Below are 20,252 nucleotides of genomic sequence, written 5' to 3' on the forward strand. Positions count from 1 at the left end.
ATTGCCACTGGAAAGCTGAAAAAGAACAAGAAAACACCTAAACCTGATTGAAGTTGGGTTTTGAGTGCCATTTTTGGGGGTTTTTTGTGGTTTTTTTTTTTTGGTTTGGCATAGAGTTTATGTAAGTTAAACTTTGTGTTTTGCTGTTACAGATTTTGATATTTAGAAATAAGCTGGGAAAATAATTTGAAATTATGAAAGAGGATTTGGCCTCTTTTTTGTTATGTCCATTTTGCAAGTAAGAATTTCACAGGCAAGAGTACCATTTCTATGGCTAGTCAAGCTACATCATTACTTATGTGAACATATGCTGACATTTTGTAAAATAGCTTAGTATGATTATGAAAACAACTAAAACCAATTACTAGTATTTTTTTTATCTATTAGATTATTATTTCCAAGTTCCAAAGCCATATATAACTTACTGAAGGTAGTACTGAGCTTTATGGTCTCTCCCAAGAAAGCCATATTAATATATCTGAGAGAAAAGATGTAAAACTTGAGCACAGAAAAGTCCCGTCTGATTTGATGGAGCTGTTCAGTAAGCAAGTGGTTGAACACCTTGGTGTTCTGACTATTTGGGATTTTTCTTCTGCTTTTCATGATGTGTAAGTAGTCTTTGGCTTTTGGCATTCTCTTTTGTGAGGTTTGAATGGTATGTTCTAGGAGTAAGCTTTTGGAATTATTTTTAATTCCAAAGATTGAGTTAGTAGCCTGTCATTCTGATTTTGACTGGGTTTTGTTTGCTTGTTTGGGGGTTTTTGTTCCTTTTTTTTTTCCTTACCTTATACATAAAACAAAGATGTATATGGAAAAAATGCTTCTTAAGCTTTTAAGAGTTGCTCTGAGCTGTCACCATTTAAGGAAAACCTTAGATTATATGCTTCATAATGGCAAATGAAGTTCCAATATTTGAGTTGCAATCTAAGCAATGCTGTGATTCTTCTGAATAATGATGTTTAGAGTATAGTGCTGTTTTGAGTACATTCCGATTAGAGCAGAAAACTGCTTGATGTATCAAGTGATGCTATTGCAAGGGAAAAAACAGATTTTTGCTTTTCTGCAAAAGCTGCCTACAGCAATTGTGAAGGAAATAGTGGCAAATAATGACATAAAGGTCATTTTATTGAAAATAAGCTGCATAGAATTTGGTATAGATGTCATACCTTTCCTGAGGCCATGGTTAAACACTTGATCACAGTATGAATTACAGAGGCTACAGCAGAATTCTTTTCACAGGTGATCTTTCTTCACTAACTGCATTTGTTAATCAAAAACATGCTTGTTTTCATCTTGCTCAGCATCTCTCCTTATCTTATTGTATAATGTAACGAAACATACGTGCTAAACCAAATTTTCAGGCAGGTAATAAGTATCATACTTTTACACTTCCTTGGTTCTCTCCAACTAAGCTTAAAAAGAAGTAATGTCCCTACTCTCCAGTATGAATACAGACAAGGGGAGAACAATGTAGACTTGGCTTTAAAAGAGTATGTTACCATTTTCCGTAGAGTAGTCTTTGAGTATGCAGAACTCTCCAATATTTGTTTGATAAAGTGTACTTTTGTCATTACAGACTGTAACTAGTAATCCCTCCTGCTTTCACACAACTTCAAATTTATATGTTAAAAAACAAACAAAACAAAACAAATAAACAAAAAAAAAAAACACAGCAAAAGAAAAACCCATACAGGAAAGGGCTAGTTACAACCTGCAGTTCAGACACTATGTTCTTTTAAGTAGCTACAAGCTACTTTGGTTTGGACCTCATCTTTTAGCATTTTTTCTAAATGGTGAACAACTAAATCATAGAGGAATTAAGTAGTGAAAACAAGTTAAAATATACCAACCCTTATACTCATGTCTTCTGCTTTACCAGCAAATGGTGAGAGCTTGTTGATTGTTTATTTTATCTCTAGGCTCAAGATTTAGCACCATCACCAGCCAAAATCCTCCTTTACTAGGAAATAAGGAATTTATATTTTCTTAGTGTTTCTGGATTTGTGAAAGGTACAGCTGTCAAAAAACACTAATTTTGCTCTGTTTAGACTTTTGACTAAAGGATAGAAAACCTTAGTACAGATGACAGGCAATCTGTCTGTCATCAGCATGCTTTATTTTTACTGCTTTTCCATGTGTCGTGGAGAACATGTGGCCTGAGTGTGGCAAAAAAAGCACTTCCTTTACTGTCTTTATACATGGAAAGAGTAGTTTTCCTTACCAGGATAGGTACAGTTACTTAAGCAGCTATGTAATCTTTCTAATCAACTAGTATCACAGTTGTTTTTATGACTAAGTTCAGTGTACAGGGCTTACATTAGGGATGTTTCTTCAGTCACTTGAAAGAAGAATGCCTTCTTCCCAAACTTCAAGTTACTAATGTAAACACCTTCAGCAGGTACTTCCTCATGTGCCCTGTCCTATATTTATGACAAGTTAATACAGGGATTGGCCCTAAACAACTCCCTAGCAAATGACTAAGTACTTCTAAATAATTATGAACTAAAATATGGACATTTGCTAATGAGAGCTTGAGTAACATCAGCAAAGCTTAAGGGATATTTATACCTGTTGAATATTTTAGTTAGACTGCTTTAAAGCTCCTTCTTTTAATTGCTCAAGAGTTTAGGGAAGACAGAAATGCATGACAACTTTTTATTTTTATATCAAGTGCAACATTGCAAGGAACAGATAAAACTCAGTTTACTAGTCCCATAGTATACAGAACTGAAAAACGCATTCTGCCATGCTGCAGGCACTGTGCGTAAGAACCTGGTCAAAATTTCAGTGCAATTGTGACTGGAAGAGCAAAGCAGTGCTATTACTGTTACATGTATGTATCCCAGTGTCATTAATACATTTATGGTAAAGCAGAATGGCTACCACTCCAGTGTATGAGCAATCCCATGAATTAGATTTTACATCTAAAACAGCAAGCAAAGGAATCAATGCTAATCACCTAATGAGGTGAGGTAACAAACCCAGTTTAAAGAATATGTTGAGCCAATTGATCAAAACAGAAGAAATTTTAAGCTGAAAATACCTGGCTTTATCTAGTATGGAGAATTGGAAATTGGGCAGTAATAGGTGGCCCAAGGATTCTGCTTCCTAGCTTTTGCTCAGTCTTCATCTGTAGCACTGCAGAGGCCTTCAGCCAAGAAGTTTTTCCTCAAGCTACTAGCAAGTGTAACTGACCACCATCTATCCCTTTCTAGCTGTTAGTTCTGGAACAAGTCCTTGCATCACCACTGTTTGAGACAGGCACTTCTACTGAAGGTAGGTATCAAGTTTCTTCTTGATGTTGTCAAAGGAATCCACTCCCATATAGTCAGCTTGGCCCTGTTCCCACCGTTCCTTGCGTTCTTCTGAAGATTCAGTTGGTAATAGTGGTGATACTGATACGTGGGACACTGCCTCTGTAACTTCTGCCTAAAAGGAAAGGTAGAGTAAAAATATAGAAATACTTTGTGCAGCTAAAGTGCACAACAAGCCATAGAATGGGACAACAAAGTTGATGTTATCATGCGCAGTAGCAAGCATTGCCAATGGGTAGGGATTGTGCAGCTTTCCTAGCAAAATAACAAAGCAGAGTTACAGATGTTAGCGAGGGGAAAAAAAAAAGAAAATTTTCAGTTCTTCATACCTCTCTACAGAAGCCACAAGAGAAAGCCAGAGTATAGACCAAGCCCGATAGCTGCAAATAGTTTGTTAGAAAGATGCAAGATTACCAAGAGAAGCACATCTGAAGATGTCAGTAACTTTGGTCTTAGAAAGGCTAAGAACTTAAACTGTTTCATGTACTAAGCTAAGACTAAGAAGTCCGCAATCAGATGCAGGCTGCTAAACTCTGTGAATGACAACTACAGTTAGAAGCATTACTTTGGTTGTCCTAGGCAATGTGATTCACCATGCAAGATCTGTATGTACATATTTGCATGCTGAACTGGGGTTCTTCTCCTTGAGAACCTTATTAGCTGAAAGACAGAGGACTTAGATCCTTCTCTGTATAAATTAAAGAAGTTACTACAGTATAAGACCTGGTGCTACATTAACTATGTACACAGTTTGTTTTAGGCAAGCATACAGCTGTCTCCAAGACCTGTCTAGCATGCTTCTCTTTTATAGTATTATTTATTCCAAGCTTAAAAGGACAAAACTAAAATACCCTGCATCCCACAAACTAAACCACACCCATGCTTTGAGATGGACAGAGGGAAGGGAAATTGATGCAATGGTAAATAACCTGTCATCCATACTTAGGTATGGATGCGCAAGATTATTAGAACACGTACCATATTTACCCCTGGAGTAATTTCTTTAACAATTCCATGCTGTTCTAGTAATGGTAAAACATCAGCTACGTAGGTATCCCACCACATGTTGAGGAATTCTGGGTGAACTATTTTAGGGTCATCCATGTTGCCCTTTATGCTTTTTGTTCTGGAGTCATATGCATAGTTCCATGGCTTTGTGCTTCCCAGGAAATGCACTACCTTAGTATTTGCACCAAACCTGTTGGGCAGAAAAATTTTAGAAGTCAGTTTGTACATATGTCTAGAAAACGAGTTTAGACAGTCAGACATAACTTTTTTTAACCTGTTATTTCTGTATTTGTCCAGAAAACAGAAATATGAATATTTAGGTGGCTAAGTGCTAAATTATCAAACTGCCAATGCCTATTGGGACTGAAAGCATTGTGAAACAATGGAAAAAATGCAAGCTGAATTCTACATTGCACTAGTCAGAATACAGCCAAAACCTAGTGGTCTGGGCTATTTAAATACTTACAGACAACTCAAGTCTTTAGGGTCATGTCCATAGCTCAGGGGAGAGCAGTCTCAAGCAGCCGTTGCAATCGGAACTGGTTTTAAAAGTGAAAAAGATTCTACTCCAAAGTCAGCAAGCCAGAGAGTTAAGCATTACAAGTATTATGTAGAGAACAGTCAGTGTTAAGAGTTACCCTTTCAGTTTATAGCCCTGTAGAAATGGATCATTGGATGGCTCTGCTGCAAGGAGACCATGTCCTTGAAAAATAGCAACTTTGTAGAACCAAGGCATTTCAGAACACTCCTGATCTTGGTGCAGCAGGGTCTTGCTTAGACAACCCTTACTTCCTAAATAACCTTAGGGCAACCATGCGTGGGTTTGTTAGTGGGTTTTGTTTCTTTTTGAAACCATTTAAACTACTTTCAATATGGACTTCTCCCTTTGTCCCAGCTGTTATCAGTATGTTCTTCTGTATTAAAAGTAAAGATGAGATGAACCTCTTCTCAAGTAAAGAACTAAACACTGAAAGAGACAACATTCATGTCATTCTCCTACAGTTCCAGAGCTGGGTTTTAGCTTGATTCAGTTTTGTGAACAAGCAATACTAGTCTGTCTGCTAACAGTGACTATGTCACCTAGTTCAGTTTGTATCACATTAGGCTTTCTTGTCAACATCATATGACTGAAATGGAGAGTAACATCAAGTAGCTTGGCTTATGTTTTATTAAGCAGATGCTGGTCATTTTGACCAGGACTCGGGTGTTAAAGAGTTTTGTGTATGGAGACAATACGGGTGTGTTTCAAAAGCCATAGAATATTCAAACCAAGTATGCATTTGGATGGGGTTGTAGGTTTCATACTGTTTTAAGGTCCTTGACTATATTTCAATGTTCATGTTCAATGTTTTCAACACAACTGAACTTACTGCAGAATGAAGACTTGTGTGTGCATGAAAGTCCAAGTATTTGCTTTAACTGCATGAAAAAAAGTGTCTTCAAGTGGTCAGTTACTGGGCTTTAACTTTAAACCCCAAAAGTCAAGATTTAGCATAAGGGGACTACCTTAGTTTTATTAGCTGTCAGTACTAAACCTGAGTTTTCTTTATCTTGGGCTGCTGCTATTCTAAGGAAACATATTGTTCAAAAATCAAGAGAATAGAATGCATAAGAAGTATCACAACATTTGTTGCAAATACAGAAGTATACTCTTGGTATCCTGTCTACTTACAGTCAGAACAACAGATGCCAAGCTTCTACAATGTTTTCAGCATCTGCTTTCTAGATACTTTCTGGACCTGCGATACTTTATTTGGGCATTTAAGCTCAACTGTTAGGAAGCTTTATGTCTACACTGGCCTCAGCAACTAATCTGTCTTTCCACATCTCCCAGAAAAGTCCTTCATCAATGTTTTGAAGTCAGAGAGCATTTGTCATGAATTGGCATTTTCCTTTGGAAAAAGGATTACTGAGACTGCTGTGAAATCTAGTCTCACTGTACAAAGCTGCAAAAAACTTAGCTATTACTGTCAGTAGGTTTAAATTTCACTATATTCTAACAGTTGATTATCAAGAGTGTAGCTGCTGATCTAACCAAGGGAACTTGTTCCACCTATTGAGCAGGGAGTGTTGCTTACAAGGGCTGCACTTCCAGCATTCTATTTTTGAAGGTCTGATGAACTCAGTTAAGCAACTGATTCAATCAGTTAAAGATAATTTTTTGTCAAGAACTCCCAGATCCAATTAGTGTTCTGTGGCAACTAAGTAATTTGTAAAATTAAGGTCACGTGACTGACAGCCAGCCATGGAAACATCTACTTTACAATAGATGTTAGTTTATCAAATGCTATCCAGCTACTTAGTCATTCTGAGGCTTGCATATATTTCTTTAAATAAGTGTTCCACTTTTAGCATGACAAGATTCCAAATAGTATTCTGATCACAAGACATAGTTTGATCTTGAGCCAGCAAGGCCTGCTAATGCCAGCTGCTGCTTTAGACACTAGTAACCTGATGTCATTCAGAGATCAGATTGTTTTTATGCACTTGGCACTTTCCCTCTTCCTTGCCTCCAACTTCTGTAGCTCATAATAGATAGAGTTTCTGTGTAACACTTCAGTTTCCCTTCTTTCCCCCTTCACCCCACCCCCTTTCTTCTGGATTGTTATAACACTTTCAACAACCCTGCCTCTGACATACAGTTTACTCACATGCCACACTAACTCTGCTAGCTAGCGAGGATACAGGCTTTGTCACAGAGGAAATATGCAATGATATGTGGTCGGTTGTATTTGTTCCATCTTGCTGTTACTTAAGGAACTGACAGAGGTCTAGAAAGACTGTTAGGAGAGAATTCTAGCTTGATACAAATCTTTTTTCACCACACTTATTTGAATGGTATAGGTTGATCAGATGAAACTGTAACTACTGGTTGTTAAATACCCTAAGTAACTGGAGTGAAGAAAGGGCAAGTTATCTAAGTGGGAAGGAGACCACTAGTGACATGCTGAAGGTCAGCTCAAGTTGATTAAAGAGCCTGCTGCCATTGGTTGGAACTTGTCTAGACTGTATCCTGTACTGGAGGAGTGGTTTTTCCTTTTGCAAGTGACCTGTCAAATGTGCTTACTCAACTTCAGTGTTATTACCAGGGATGAGTGGTTTAAGCTGCAGATACAGCTGAATTTGATTTTCATCAATTCAATTTTTTTTTTTAAGAGAAGAAATTACGGTATTTTGAGTGGCAGGAACAGTCTACTTCTAAAAAACCTGTGTAAGCTCACATCATGCTTGTTCATTCTGTTACAAGAAATTAGTTTATGTAAGCTCTGAAGGTCTTCTTGAAGTTTTCAACTTACGCTTTAAATGCTGGAAGGTAGGAATATACAGAAGTGCTGCTCAAATTATAAATAAACGGTAGATGTTTGCTTATGTCTGTTGTTGCCCAGCTGCTGAAGAAGGTGTTTAATAACCCCTGATCTGCACCTAAAAGAGAAAGCATTAATAGGCTATGAGCATCAGACAGCTATTTGAAGATCTTTTTCAGTCACTTTACTAAGCAGGAGTTGGTAATGCAGTTATCATGTCCTGTCGAAGTCTGGCACAGAGCACTACAGTCCTATTTGTGAACAACCCTGTAAACCTTCTGCCCTTTGAATATTCCAAAAGCGCAGAGAATGAAATAGTATATATGGGGTTACTTTTGTTAAAGATAGGAAGCTGCTCACAAACTCTGCCATTTAGTTTCTTTTACAGCTTAAGTTCAATCTGTATAACACAGCAACAACACCCCACAATAAAACAGTACAACTGAGCACTGCTCAGCTGTACCTCAGAAGATCAAATGGCAGCAATAAGTTTTATTACTTATGCTTACAGATGCATGACCAACATCATCTCACTGACAGAGTTAGGGTATCAGTGGCCTGTTAGACCTGCAGTGCCAGATGCATCTACCTCCACACTGATCTGATAAGAAAAGCACATGTAGTCTTGTTGACAATTATAGGAAAACTCCATCAAATTCCTTAACAGATAACAGGTGTTTCTAATTCTGTACTAAAAAGCTCCTGACTAACCACTAAATGAGGATAACAATCTGTGTTCTGAAGGGTCATGTCTTAGTTTGCAAGTAGAGGTTGTTACAAGGTTAAGTGAATCTGAAGTTGTTTGCTATCTCAGTAGTAGATTAGCTAAAAAATAAATATAGCCTTCAGGCCAGAGTAGACTAGTTTATAAGCAGCAACTGAGAAGTAAAAACCTATTTATCTACATCCATTCATTCTTTGTCATAATGAATACAATTAGTCTTTAAATGGTAATAATCCCTCTTATCAAGGAGATTGAAGGGAGTCCTCTGACTTTCACTTGCTGTATTCTTTCACCTATCACTGCATGCACAAGTAGCATTACTAAGGGGGAGGTAAGTGGATAGCTTAGTTAGCAGACAATGTTTCATTTTAATCTTTCATTTTCTTAAGCACCCAGTCTCTGCTGACTCAGGAAAAGGTTTTTATTGGCCTATGATTCGATTTAGGGCAGTATTAAGGTTTATACCATCAGTGCCATTTGAGCAGAATTTGCTTTTTGCAGCTGAAGTATCTAGACACTAGGCATAAACTTAGATGTACGGACAGTACACTGACAAATATAAATTCTAGGTATCCTGTTACAGCTGTCAGCATACATGCAGATTGCAGAATGAGAAACAGCCAGAGACTCAGTCCAGCAATTTCAAATCTCTGACTTGCCTCTCAATCTGTAAAGGAAGGAAAGCACTTTTGAAAAACTGGTATCCATCATAAGAGAACCGAGGGGGCAGCAACCGTGTATGTAACTTACTCCACAGGACTTTTTCTGGCTCAGATTGGTTTACATCCTTGGCCTTTTTTCAGATTGCCTGCATTTGTGCCAAAGCAGACAATGAGAGCAGTATCTAGCTGTCCTAATTCAGACTTCAACAGGAGTATTGTTATATAAACAGGATCTCACACACAGGGTGAAAAATCAGGCAGTACTTAATATTAACTGCATATTTACAGATACATATCAATGTACAATACAGCAAGACTATTTTGGATCCCAGGCTAAAGAGCAAGAGGATTGTCTAAGCAACAGCAACATTCTTAAGGTAGCAGGACTACCAGATTTCTTCTAAACCCAACTTTTCTTTCCTATCCACTACTTTTAGATTGTATCTAGAGTAGTTGCATGACATATTCTTTGTTATCTACAAACGTGAAGTTTAGACAGACAGAGTAGATGTCTACATACGTAGCCATCATTCTTCCATTTCTGGACAACAGTAATGGAGGCAGCAGTCTGCTGTTACATACAGGAAATATTCTAGAAGGTCTACTATGCCCTAGTTACTCCTACTGCACACAAGGCACTTGCAGCTTGACTTCAACTACACATAGTTTGGTAGGTTGTTAAGCTTGCATCCCTGTGTCCCATTAAAAGCAGTGACCCTTCATAGGTTTCTCTTACTAAATTTCCTAGGCCCTTTTATTACTCTCTAGGTCAATTTAATTTTCAATTCCCTTTCTCCCTACGAAGTTCCTGAGCTCAGCAGTAGCTTATACAGATGGTCTAGGTCTCCATGGCATCATTACTCAGACCAGTGCTACCATTTAATAAAAACTAAGATTTTGAAGCTGAAGTACAAATTACAGTTCTAGAAATTTGATAACAAAACAACTAGCCCACTGTTTTTGCTGTTAATGCTGCAACAATTGCTTTGCATTTAGGACAGAGGAAGTTTCACCATTGCGTGGCTTTAGCATTCATGTCAGAAAGCATATTGTAAAAAGAGTTCTATTCATTTGGGGATTTTTTGATTGGTTGCTTTTGGGGGGGTTGGGGTTTTTTTCGGGAGGGGGGGTAGGACAGGGTGTTTGGTTGGTTTTGGGGGGTTTTGTTTGTTTTAATGCAACAATTCAGAATTATGCTACAGATTTTGCTATAGCTGATGATCAGTTTGCACCTTTGACCTTTATTACATGGCAGTATTAATTTTCTTTAGGTAGCATTGAGCATGCAACTGCTCAATGTTCTTTAGAAGAATCCCTACAGTAACAAGGATTATTCTGCAGGCTAGAAGTGACATCTGAATATTTTGCTTTTCACAAAGTACTGAGAGGTAAGTCAACATTACCTTTTATCTGAGAGTTTTATTTTATGGTCTTATTTACATCGTTTTCTATATTTTTTTCAGTTAGACTTTGCTTTCTACCACAGTAGTTACATAATGAAATTAAGTGACAGGAGACAGTGAAGCTTTTAACTACAGCTGTCTCCAAGGGACATAAGCTTTTCCTGCAACAGTAACAGATTAAGTAGATTTACAGGACAGCACAACTTGGTTTCTCAAGCTGAAACCTGGTACAGTGGCAGATCCCAAGTAACCTATGGTAGGAAGCAACCAAGGCTACTACATGCACCCTATAATGACAGGAAGCCATCATATAGCATACAAAGAGGTTTCTGTATCTTCAAATGTTTGATTTTTTGAAGCTGTGCTCAAGTTGACCAGTACTATTTTTTCTATAGCAGCTTGAGTTAGTATAGAACATCCAAGCCTTGAATGTTAGGGATGTCTGAAGCATAGTACTGGAGTTTCATTTCTTGTTATATGATTCTACACCTGTTAGTCTGGAGGCCAAACTCAGTTTTTATTTCATTAAGCCTGAAAAAAGTAATTTTACTACATATTGTAATGATGGCCTCTGTTTCTGAGAAGGATACAATTTTTGCATGGTTACATTGAGAATTCTATCATACAGAGTCCCCATGAGATGTATGTGGTTACTGAGCCATCCTGAATACTGTTAGACCATTTTGGTCTAACTTACACTGAAATACAAATTAATACATACCATCAAAGCTGCCTTTCTCTGTGGCAAACTGTAACAGCTGACTGTATGTTTCAATGGAAGGTCGGTAAACAAAAACTCCTGAATTAAAACAGTCGGGCCAGCCTGGATCTGGTGCTGCAGATAGCTCTTCTCTCTCAAAAAGCTCATCTATATTTGACAAAACCTAATTGTAAAGGAGTTTAAAAAAATGCTTTTAGGTTAGGAATTGTGGTATCATGTTTTTCATGGATTTTGGCAAATACACTAAGACACGAAAGGAAGTTCTTTTATCAGTGTTCATGTTACAGAAGACAATACTTGACATAAATAGTCCCCACAGACTTCATAACAGTTAATTTAGTTTAAAAGGCACACACATTCTTACTGTTACTAGTCCATCTATTATCCCTACTCTTAAAAAAAACCACAAAAAAATCCAACAATCCTGATACTAGGACTTTGAGAAGTACCATGAGACACAGCCACTTACCATTGTGTCTGCATCCATGAAAACACATTTTGAAAACTGTGTCAGTTCCCAGCAGTGAAGCTTTGTTAGTGTGACGCCCAACTCAGGTCTTTTCATTAACGCCAAGTGTGCTGAATCCCCACTATCCAAGACATTTACCAATATGACTTCATCAAAGACTTTTTCCAGCACTCTCCTGGGGAAGAGTCAATTGGCAAGATTTAGTTCTAGTGTTACTCCCACAGCAGACCACACGACAGATTCCGTAAAGAGAAGTGGAATAACAGGAAGCCTGGCAACATTTCTTGTTGAAAAGTAGTAAGAGTTGACTGCATATTTTGGAACACACAAGTACACCTGTCTGCCATAAAGTTTGTAATGTGCACGTTTTGGGGAACAAAGAAGTCTTCTGGGTTTTTTTTCTTCCACAAAGTTTTAGTTGGCATTGCTATCTAGTTCAGTAAGTCATACACTAAGCTTTTTTTTTCATCCAGACTCTAATATCTAGCAACTTAAAAACCTACTCTGAGCAGACAATTAAGAAATGGGAAGCTGTTAGCCTAGCTTGAGCAGGACAGTAGTTGAATTTGAAGCAGCTTAGACCAATTTTATGCAATATTTACACTGTTTTGGATTTGTGACATTTGAGGCATCTGCCTAGTTACTAAAACTTTCTTTATCCCATGAAGTCTTTTGAACACTAACTTAGTTATGGCTGTGGGTACAAAATGTTTTGAACCAGTACCATATTCACTAAAGAGTGACAAACTTTCAGGCAGTGTAGTGAAATTGGTAGATATCCAACCTTTGCTTTACCATCAATAGAGAATTACCATTAGTTCAAGAGATTAAGGTGTTTGTGCTGCTTAAAACAGGAAACATCAGTAAAGTCTTACTGTTCTTCAGCATATCTTGAATGCTTAGCAATTGCCAGTACAATTTAAGCCCCACAGAGCTTTTAAATGAGTTTTGGAACTCTGCCTTGCAAGGCAGTCTTTATACTGACAGTTGGTGGGTACCGCTTCTGAACTTCAGGCATACTTTGTTAGTGGAGACAGGGCGAGAAATGCAAGTTCCAATTACACCATTAGGTACATAAGTATCACCGGTCTAAGGGCGCAGTACTAGGTGGCTTTCACTAGCACATAGGCACATTTAAGGTTCATCTTAGAAGAGCACACTCACCTAGTAGGCTGAAATGGATGTTCCTATACGCAACATTTTGAAAGCGATACAACCGTTTAGCTGCCAGGAGACTCCAGGGAAAGTCACTGCATTTTTTAAATTGAGTCACCTCTCTATTGTGTCTATATACTGATAACTCTTTTCAGAATTACTTCCCATGTAGAGAATCTTGACTTATTATCTGTACTTCCCATAGCTATCAACTGTTTCGTTGTTTTTTTTTTTTACCCTCTTACATGTGGAAAGAATCCAGTCCACTCACTAGTGAGACTATTCTAAGGAGGCTGTAGGAAGCAGTTGCCTTTTCCTTTCATTTGATGTACTGTGCTGACCTTGTTAGATGCCTCTGTTCAGCTGCTGATTTGACATACTTGGTGCTACCTCAGTTCTGCTCGCTTCTCCCATGATAAAATTTGAAGTGTCCGCTAGATTTCAATAGAGCTTGTGTTATATTATGTCAATTGGGAATATTTCTGCAAAACAAACAAACACTAATTTCCTGCCCCCACCTCCACATGCATACACATAGCACTAACAAATGCGTGGGCAATATTACATTGTCGGACAATTCTAAGCAGGACTACAGAAGAGCAAAGATCTAGCAGAAATATCAGTATCAAGTCGTGGTTTAGAGCTCTAACTGCAGACTATTTGTTTAACTCATCGTAGGGAAGAAAAAAAAAACCACACCAAAACATAAACAGTTTCATGTTTGAAGAACTTACAGAACTCCAGATAAATTGAGTTCTGCTGAAATTAGCTGTTCAGCTTCCAGAGCTTTGAAAGGTTACTGTTAAGAAAGTTAACTTCCATTTTTCAACCTGCACATCAGCAGGAACTGTTGCAGTCTGAAGCATGTAAGTGACCTTACCTCATAAGATCTGAGACCTGAGGAGTTATGAGTGCAGTCAGCTTCCTTGTTGTTCTATACTGTTGCAAGGATGAACCAAGTACCAGCGCTCCTTTCACATAGGAGTCATTTGTGGCTAGAGTCACAAAAGACTGGTCTGGAAGAAATGAATGTGGTCAAGTTAGCACAATCCACTATTTTATTCTGAGACAGATACATTAGAAACCTAGTATTGTTAGGTAATCTTGCTGTGAGACCTCTAAGATGTGTCCTTTAATTCTGTGTACAGGGCCTTCCTACGTGACTCAATGAAGCAGATTGTTTGCATAGCTACATTTGCTATTGGTAACTTGACACATGGCAAAATGCAGTAAAATGACCCACAAAATCAAGACTGTTTTAAGAGAGCACCAGTTCAAATTTGCCCACAGGTTAAATAAGTCATGCCAAAAGTAGAGACAATCCAAAATTCTAAAGAGCTCTACTTGGGCCACTAATATGCTATTATACAAAAAGTGTTTGGAGTCTGTGGGCTTGCTTTTGGCCTAAAGTTAGTGGATGTAGAGTTTCTCTAGGTTCAGCTCTCAACCCTGAAGCTAAAGCAGCGTAAAACTGGCAATTCATTTTCAAATGAAAGTAAGCATTGAATTATATCTTAGACAACAGTTTTAAGTTTTGCTAGCTCAGGATTTTGCAGATGAGTTGTTCTGCAACCCATGGTAGCAGCTCTGTCACAAGAATGCAAAATTTAAACGGGAAGTAACTAGTAATGCAAAATGCAATTTAGAACTTGCAGGAATAATTTTTACTCTTTGAGCAAAAAAGAGGTACTATAATCTCCTGCTCCAGCTGTATCTTAAATATAGATTAAGACAGATTGTTTTACCCTATAGTACTTATTGAAACCATATTATACAAGCTTTGCCTTCTTTCATGTTTTAAACTGCCAGAGGGGGACTCATAAAAGCAAACAAGTAACTTATAAAAGCTCTTCAGTTCACTGTTAGCTATTTTAATGTAGACCTCCTTTCAAAGTTATATCACTTTACAAAGCATGGTCTTTCCCACCAATCGATTTTCACTCTATCAACAAAACAGTTTCTTCATAAGAATTAAAAGAGTCAAATTTATTTTAGCAACTTTGATTTCTTTTCATTACAAAAGGTGTTAACTAGGTTAGATCAGAGTGAGAGTTCTGGGCTCTTAAAGGCTCACTGTCAAGCCTAGTAGCAAGATTACAATACTGACTCCTTTCAGAAAAATTGTTGTTTGGCACAAAGCCTAAACTCACAAGGCAGTCATCATCAATATCTTTTTAACTTAATACTCCCTTAACAGTTGACAACAGACAATCACGTACCATAATTGCCTACAAGCTCTGCAAACCTGGTCTGCAAGATCTATAGACCAGCTACAAAACCTTCTATTTTGCTTAGCAGCAAAACCAACTAGTCCCAAGGGATTTAGATTATAGTGGTCAATTACAAAGATAAAAAAAGCTTCTATAATGCCAGGAATAAAGATATTTTGTTTCAATTCACTTTTAGCTGCCTATTTGTACTAGTTCATATTCAGCAAATCTGCAGAACAACTTCATGTTTCTTTAAAGGGCAAGAGTGTAATATTTTAAGTTGTATAAACAGCCTCCTAATGGGACAGGGTTTTTCACTAGGTAATTGGCACATTACCATTCAATACATGGAAGTCTGACACTATGGTCTCAACAGCTCACTAAAAATCCAGTGTAGACAAAGTGGGATTGTGCCCAATATTCATCTGAATGTTGTTTGGGTTTTTTTCCCCTAGCAGTGCAGCACTAATTCTTAAAGTGACCTTGCCACTGAAAGACAGATCTTTTCTTCATTGACCTGTTAGCAGGTACACGTCTACTCTGTCTCATCTTCTTGAAACTGAATATTCACACACACACACTAAGGTCTTTAGGGAAATAAAGTCAATTTAATGATGCAGCCCGCTACTGTGTCCCAGCTCTAGGAGGAAACTTTACAACTGCTTGACAGGAGGTTAATATTGCCAACCATTGCCAACCTAGAGACCATCTAAGTCAGCATAACTTTCCAAAGTTTCGAATAAACTATGTTTTATTCTATATCTAAAGTTTCTATTGTATCTACTCTATATCATCCTGTGGTCAATATCATCTACATCTCATACCTAAGTGTTCTATTCCATATAATTTCTAAGTACATGAGCTCATGCTACAATTTGGGCAAGACCAGTTGCTGCTTACTATGGAAGTTATAGCTGCAAAAGACTAGTCCATTCTACCAAAACATCAAGTATTTCAGCTGTGTGGGTCTCCCTTCTCATCCTTTCCCCCTTCTCTGTAAACACTTTCTTCACAGAATCTTGTGTTTACACAGCAGCCACTGCTAGGCCTGAAACATAATGAACTCTTGGTGAGAGTACGTTCTCAAAACCACAAAGAATGAGAGGCAGTTGCCCAGCTTCCTAATTGACTTACCCAGACAAAACCATGCTACTTCAGAGAACTCTTTGGCTGCCCAGTTCATAGGCTATAATATCTCTTTGCAAGAGTTTTTGTGCTAGCCCTTACACACCCACTAGCATCCTGGAAGTCTGAGCTAAAAGCGATCTTTCATTTCATGGCATGCAGAGGTTACTGGAGTGCTTGCCCCAGATCATTTAAAAACTCTCCTGGAAGGTTTGTCCTAGGCATAGCCAGAGTTCACAGGTGCTTGCCTTTTCTCCTATTCTCTGAGCTAGGTGCTAGTATATCTAATTTGTTTTTTGAGTACAGGATTCCTAGAGAGACAGGAGCATCTTATCAAGACATGCATCGGAGGGCACACTTCCTGCAGGCTTCCAGACCTGAAAATGAAACCGACTTTGCTGACATCTTTAGGTGAAAATCGGGGAAAAAAGGAAAAACCCCCAAAGAAACACCCAAACAAAGCAAACAAACAAAAAACTCCAAACAACAACAAAAACAAAAAATACCGGAAGAAAGAAGTAACACGTACACGGAGAGCCGTAAGGACCTATTCACTGCAAAGTATCAAAAGCACATAGATCACAAGCTCTCTCGGCGTTTTAGGAGAGGGCTGGGTTTTCACCGCTGTACCCCTACAGTGGCCTCTCCGGCCCATCCTGCTCCCCGCCACGCGGGCGACATCCCTCCCGTTAGGGGACGGAGCATGGGGCAGAGCACGGAGCGAGGGGCGGAAAGAGCCGGCACCGTCCGCGTCCTCTCAGACCGCGCAGCGGTGCCCGGCTGGCCGGCTCCGAGCCCCCCGCGGGCAGCCCCTGCCCCCCCCAGGCGAAGCCAGCCCGCTCGCCGCCAGGACGGCCGCCTAAAGACAGGCACGGCCGCCTAAGAATAGGCGCGGCCGCGCCGATCCCGCCGCGCCGACCCCGCGGCCGCCGGCGGCTCCGCGAGCGCGGCTCCGCGAGCGCGGCCCCCGCGCAGAGCGGCGCGAGCCGGGCGCGCACTGACCTGCCATGGTTCCGAGCGCAGGGCGGTGCGGGAGACGCAGCGGCCGCGGTCGGGGCCGTGCTGAGGCCGCCCCTTATATAGGGGCGGGGCCAGCAGCGGCGCGTCCGCGGCGGCCCCGCCCCGAGGAATCCCCGCGGCGCCGCGGGCGAGCCCCCGCCATGGCCTCCCGCGGCGGCCGCACGTCACCCCCCCCCTCCTTCCGAGGCCGGCGCTGCGGCCTCTCCGGGAGGCCTCAGGCCCCCGCGCCCGCTCCCGGGCCGCTCGGTAAAGCGGAGCCGGACAATGCTGAACGTACTCCGCCGCGCGAATAGGGAGAACCACCGTGCCAGGGGCTGCGGCTCAGGCCGGGAGCGGCGGAGGTACACAGGAGGAGCGTTGCTTCTGTGGCCGCTAAGCCCTGGGGGAAGAAGGACGAAAACTGCTGGGGAGAGCCTGGTCCCGTCCCCTTGGCACTGCAGGTGTTAGTACAGGTGGATGGGATCCGCCGAGCTGCCTCTTCTCCAAGGCTGAACGGTTTCAGCTCTCTCAGCCTTTCCTCCTAGGAGAGATGGTTTCTTGTCTCTTCTTCATCCTTGTGGCCCTTTGTTGCCCTCTGTGCAGTGTGTTCATGTCTTCCGAACCGGGGAGCCCAGCACTCAGCACAGCCCTGCAGGTGTGGCCTCAGCAGTGCTGGGCAGAGGGCAGGGATCCCTTCCCTCCATCTGCCTCGTGCAATCCGGGTTACCACTCACCTTTGCAGGAAGGGCACATTTAGGCTCGTGTTTAATTTCGTGTCCCCCAGGATGCCCAGATCCTTTCCTGTGGTCTGTTACCTTCCTCAAGACAATGAAATATGACTGCTTTTTGATCACGATAAATGGAGGGAAGTCAGTTAGTAAGGGGATTTCTTTCTGACTCGGAATGGCAAATAAGCCATGAACGGATTTTTAAAAAAGAAAAAATCTCAAATGCAAACTCATGAACAAAGAGCCCTCCAACTCCTAATTTCCCCAGTATGGGAGATCATATTTGAGCTGAGACAATTTTTGTAGACCTGTTTTGAAATCAAATTATGTACTTCTAAAAATACCAAAATCAAGGAAGCGTTCCTTGACCAACCACAAAATAACAACCCCAAACCAAAATATGCATTTAGAGCATACCGTTAATTTGTAATTCATGCATCGTATGCCTAAAAGCATGTGAATCAGAATTTTAGGCAATGCTAGTACATGTACAGGGATTACTAATATTTTATTTTTTTATGCAACCCTGTTTTCAGGTATCTTTGGCTTTGACAAACTTTCCCTATGATGATGCTAGGCATGGTTTGTGTCTGTCTCAGATGAAAGTTTTGAGAAGTTTTTAGCCAGCACATTTCAGCTGTGTCTAGCTTGTTGCTTTGCCAAGTTTTGAGAGAAAACAATAGAATAGCCACTGTTGGTGACTGCCCTCCCCCCTTCCCTTGCTTCCTTTGTGTTATGTTAGAGTGGAGCAAAAGAGCATAATTCCTTCTGGTTTCCACATTAAACAATCAGAAAAAAATCCCTAGGATTGCTAGTGTTCAGCTTGATAGTGTGACAGAGAAGTGCAGCATCCACCCCTATGCTAACACTTGTTTGCACATGCACTTTTGCAATTTTTCTAATGTTTATGGTTGAACAAGCTGTAAATTTTATGGTTCCCTTGTGTGACTCAATTGCATGTACATCTGTGCCTTTGTACTGACTGTTTTTACTTTCTCCATAACCTGTAGGGAAAAGTCACAAGAAGAACCTGGGAAACAGGTCTCCCATTGGCTTCCAGTACAAATGGAAGAAAAGATCATGTGACATGAGTATAGAAGGAATAAAGCTCACAGAAAAGAGAAGAATGCTCAGGAAAACCTCTCGTGAGGTTACGGCTAGGATAGGCTGAACAAAAGAAACAGCTAGGCCTCAGCTTCTATGGAAGGGAATAAATTTAAGAGTAGGTAAAAGATAGGTAAGATATGAGGATGGGAACTAACCAGGGAAACTGTTACTTGTCAGCACACAATAAGACTTGATAAAAAAATAATGAGGAGGGTGAAGGAATAGATTTTGCTGGATTAAGAGACAACATTCAGAAAGAATGGACAAAGTGCTGCTTAGCAGCTCATTAGGTGAATACTGGCACGCTGAACAAGGTGCAAGTCCTATGGAAAATGATCCTGTTATCATGCAATTAAAAAATTCAATCACCATGCATGTCACAGAAGTCCAGTTACCCTTATACATTATAGAATGTCCTACTTTTAATGACTAATAGTGCTATTTTAATAGGAACTTGTTTATAATGTAAATTTTAAAGCATTTCAAAACACCAAGTACTAAGAAGCAGCTTTGAAATATAGTTAGGATTTACATAGCAGTAACAGAAACTGCTATCCCGGTAACAGGACTGTTTAGTGTAAACTTCTAAAGTACATGATTAGCCACTTAAATTGATTACAATTATAATTTTGCAAATGTGCACAGTGAGTCCAACCATTAAGTTAATAAAATATTGTAGAGAAGGTTTCAGAATTAAACATTATTTCTGCCTCTACAAAATCCAGGGGAAAAAAATTTTAAAAGCAACCCCAAAGAGTCAATATGATATATCCAGTCCAAGTTTGAAGCAGTAGAATTCAGTTTTTACAACATCAAAATGGTAATCTGTCTGATTAGGAAAGAGGTCTCAATGGTGTGAAGTGCACAGATAGGTGAAAAGAATGTAGCCCAATTCAAGACTGTATTGAGAGATTTCATTTCATTTTTGTCCAGCCATCTCTGTCTTGTCCTGAAGTTGTCACAAACTTCCCTGATGATAAAAACTGTACTGGGTCATCCCCTCCTCTTTTTGAAGCCCTTCTCATTTTGACCTTTCTGTGAAGTTAGACTGAACAGTTATTGAGTACTTAGAGTACTCTGCATAGAATTTTAAAATGTGTCACAATTTTTTCCCAGTGCTAGGATTTCAATGTAATGTAGCTTACTCCAATAGGACTGAAAAGGCTTTCATGTTTCTATTTTAATAATCAAAATATTATGTTGTCACTCTAACTTATTTCAGCTTTTCACATTCTGCTTTCCTAACAGATATCCTCTTTGCCCATCCCAAAGCCAATTATAGTTCTGACCTTATTTTCTTTAAAAAAAAAATCCCCCTGCTA

The 20,252-nt window shown here is 39.7% G+C and overlaps 1 protein-coding gene across 1 annotated transcript; it reads right to left on the reverse strand.

Annotated features, from left to right (window-relative positions):
- Positions 1-2,687: 2,687 nt before the first annotated feature.
- GYG1 (glycogenin 1) lies at positions 2,688-16,756 on the reverse strand. The gene is made up of 8 exons (XM_054282857.1): positions 16,652-16,756; positions 13,642-13,777; positions 11,607-11,781; positions 11,138-11,300; positions 7,619-7,745; positions 4,293-4,512; positions 3,644-3,694; positions 2,688-3,429 (listed from the first exon to the last, which is right to left on the reverse strand). Exons 1-8 carry the CDS (start codon positions 16,749-16,751, stop codon positions 3,268-3,270), a joined length of 1,134 nt encoding a protein of 377 aa, XP_054138832.1. The 5' UTR covers positions 16,752-16,756; the 3' UTR covers positions 2,688-3,267.
- Between the last annotated feature and the right edge of the window lie 3,496 nt (positions 16,757-20,252).

Source organism: Melozone crissalis, unplaced genomic scaffold (genome assembly GCF_028551555.1).
Source record: "Melozone crissalis strain CALT ecotype California unplaced genomic scaffold, PUWL_Pcris_2 ptg000034l_1, whole genome shotgun sequence".
NCBI lineage: Eukaryota > Metazoa > Chordata > Aves > Passeriformes > Passerellidae > Melozone > Melozone crissalis.

Excerpts from the sequence above, each read along its gene's own strand:
- GYG1 (XM_054282857.1), bottom strand. The coding sequence starts at position 16,751 with ATGGGCCGGAGAGGCCACTGTAGGGGTACAGCGGTGAAAACCCAGCCC. Across the intron at positions 13,778-16,651 it reads TGTGCTTTTGATACTTTGCA|ACCAGTCTTTTGTGACTCTA; the intron begins GTGAATAGGTCC and ends CATTTCTTCCAG. Across the intron at positions 11,782-13,641 it reads CAGGTCTCAGATCTTATGAG|GAGAGTGCTGGAAAAAGTCT; the intron begins GTAAGGTCACTT and ends ACTCTTCCCCAG.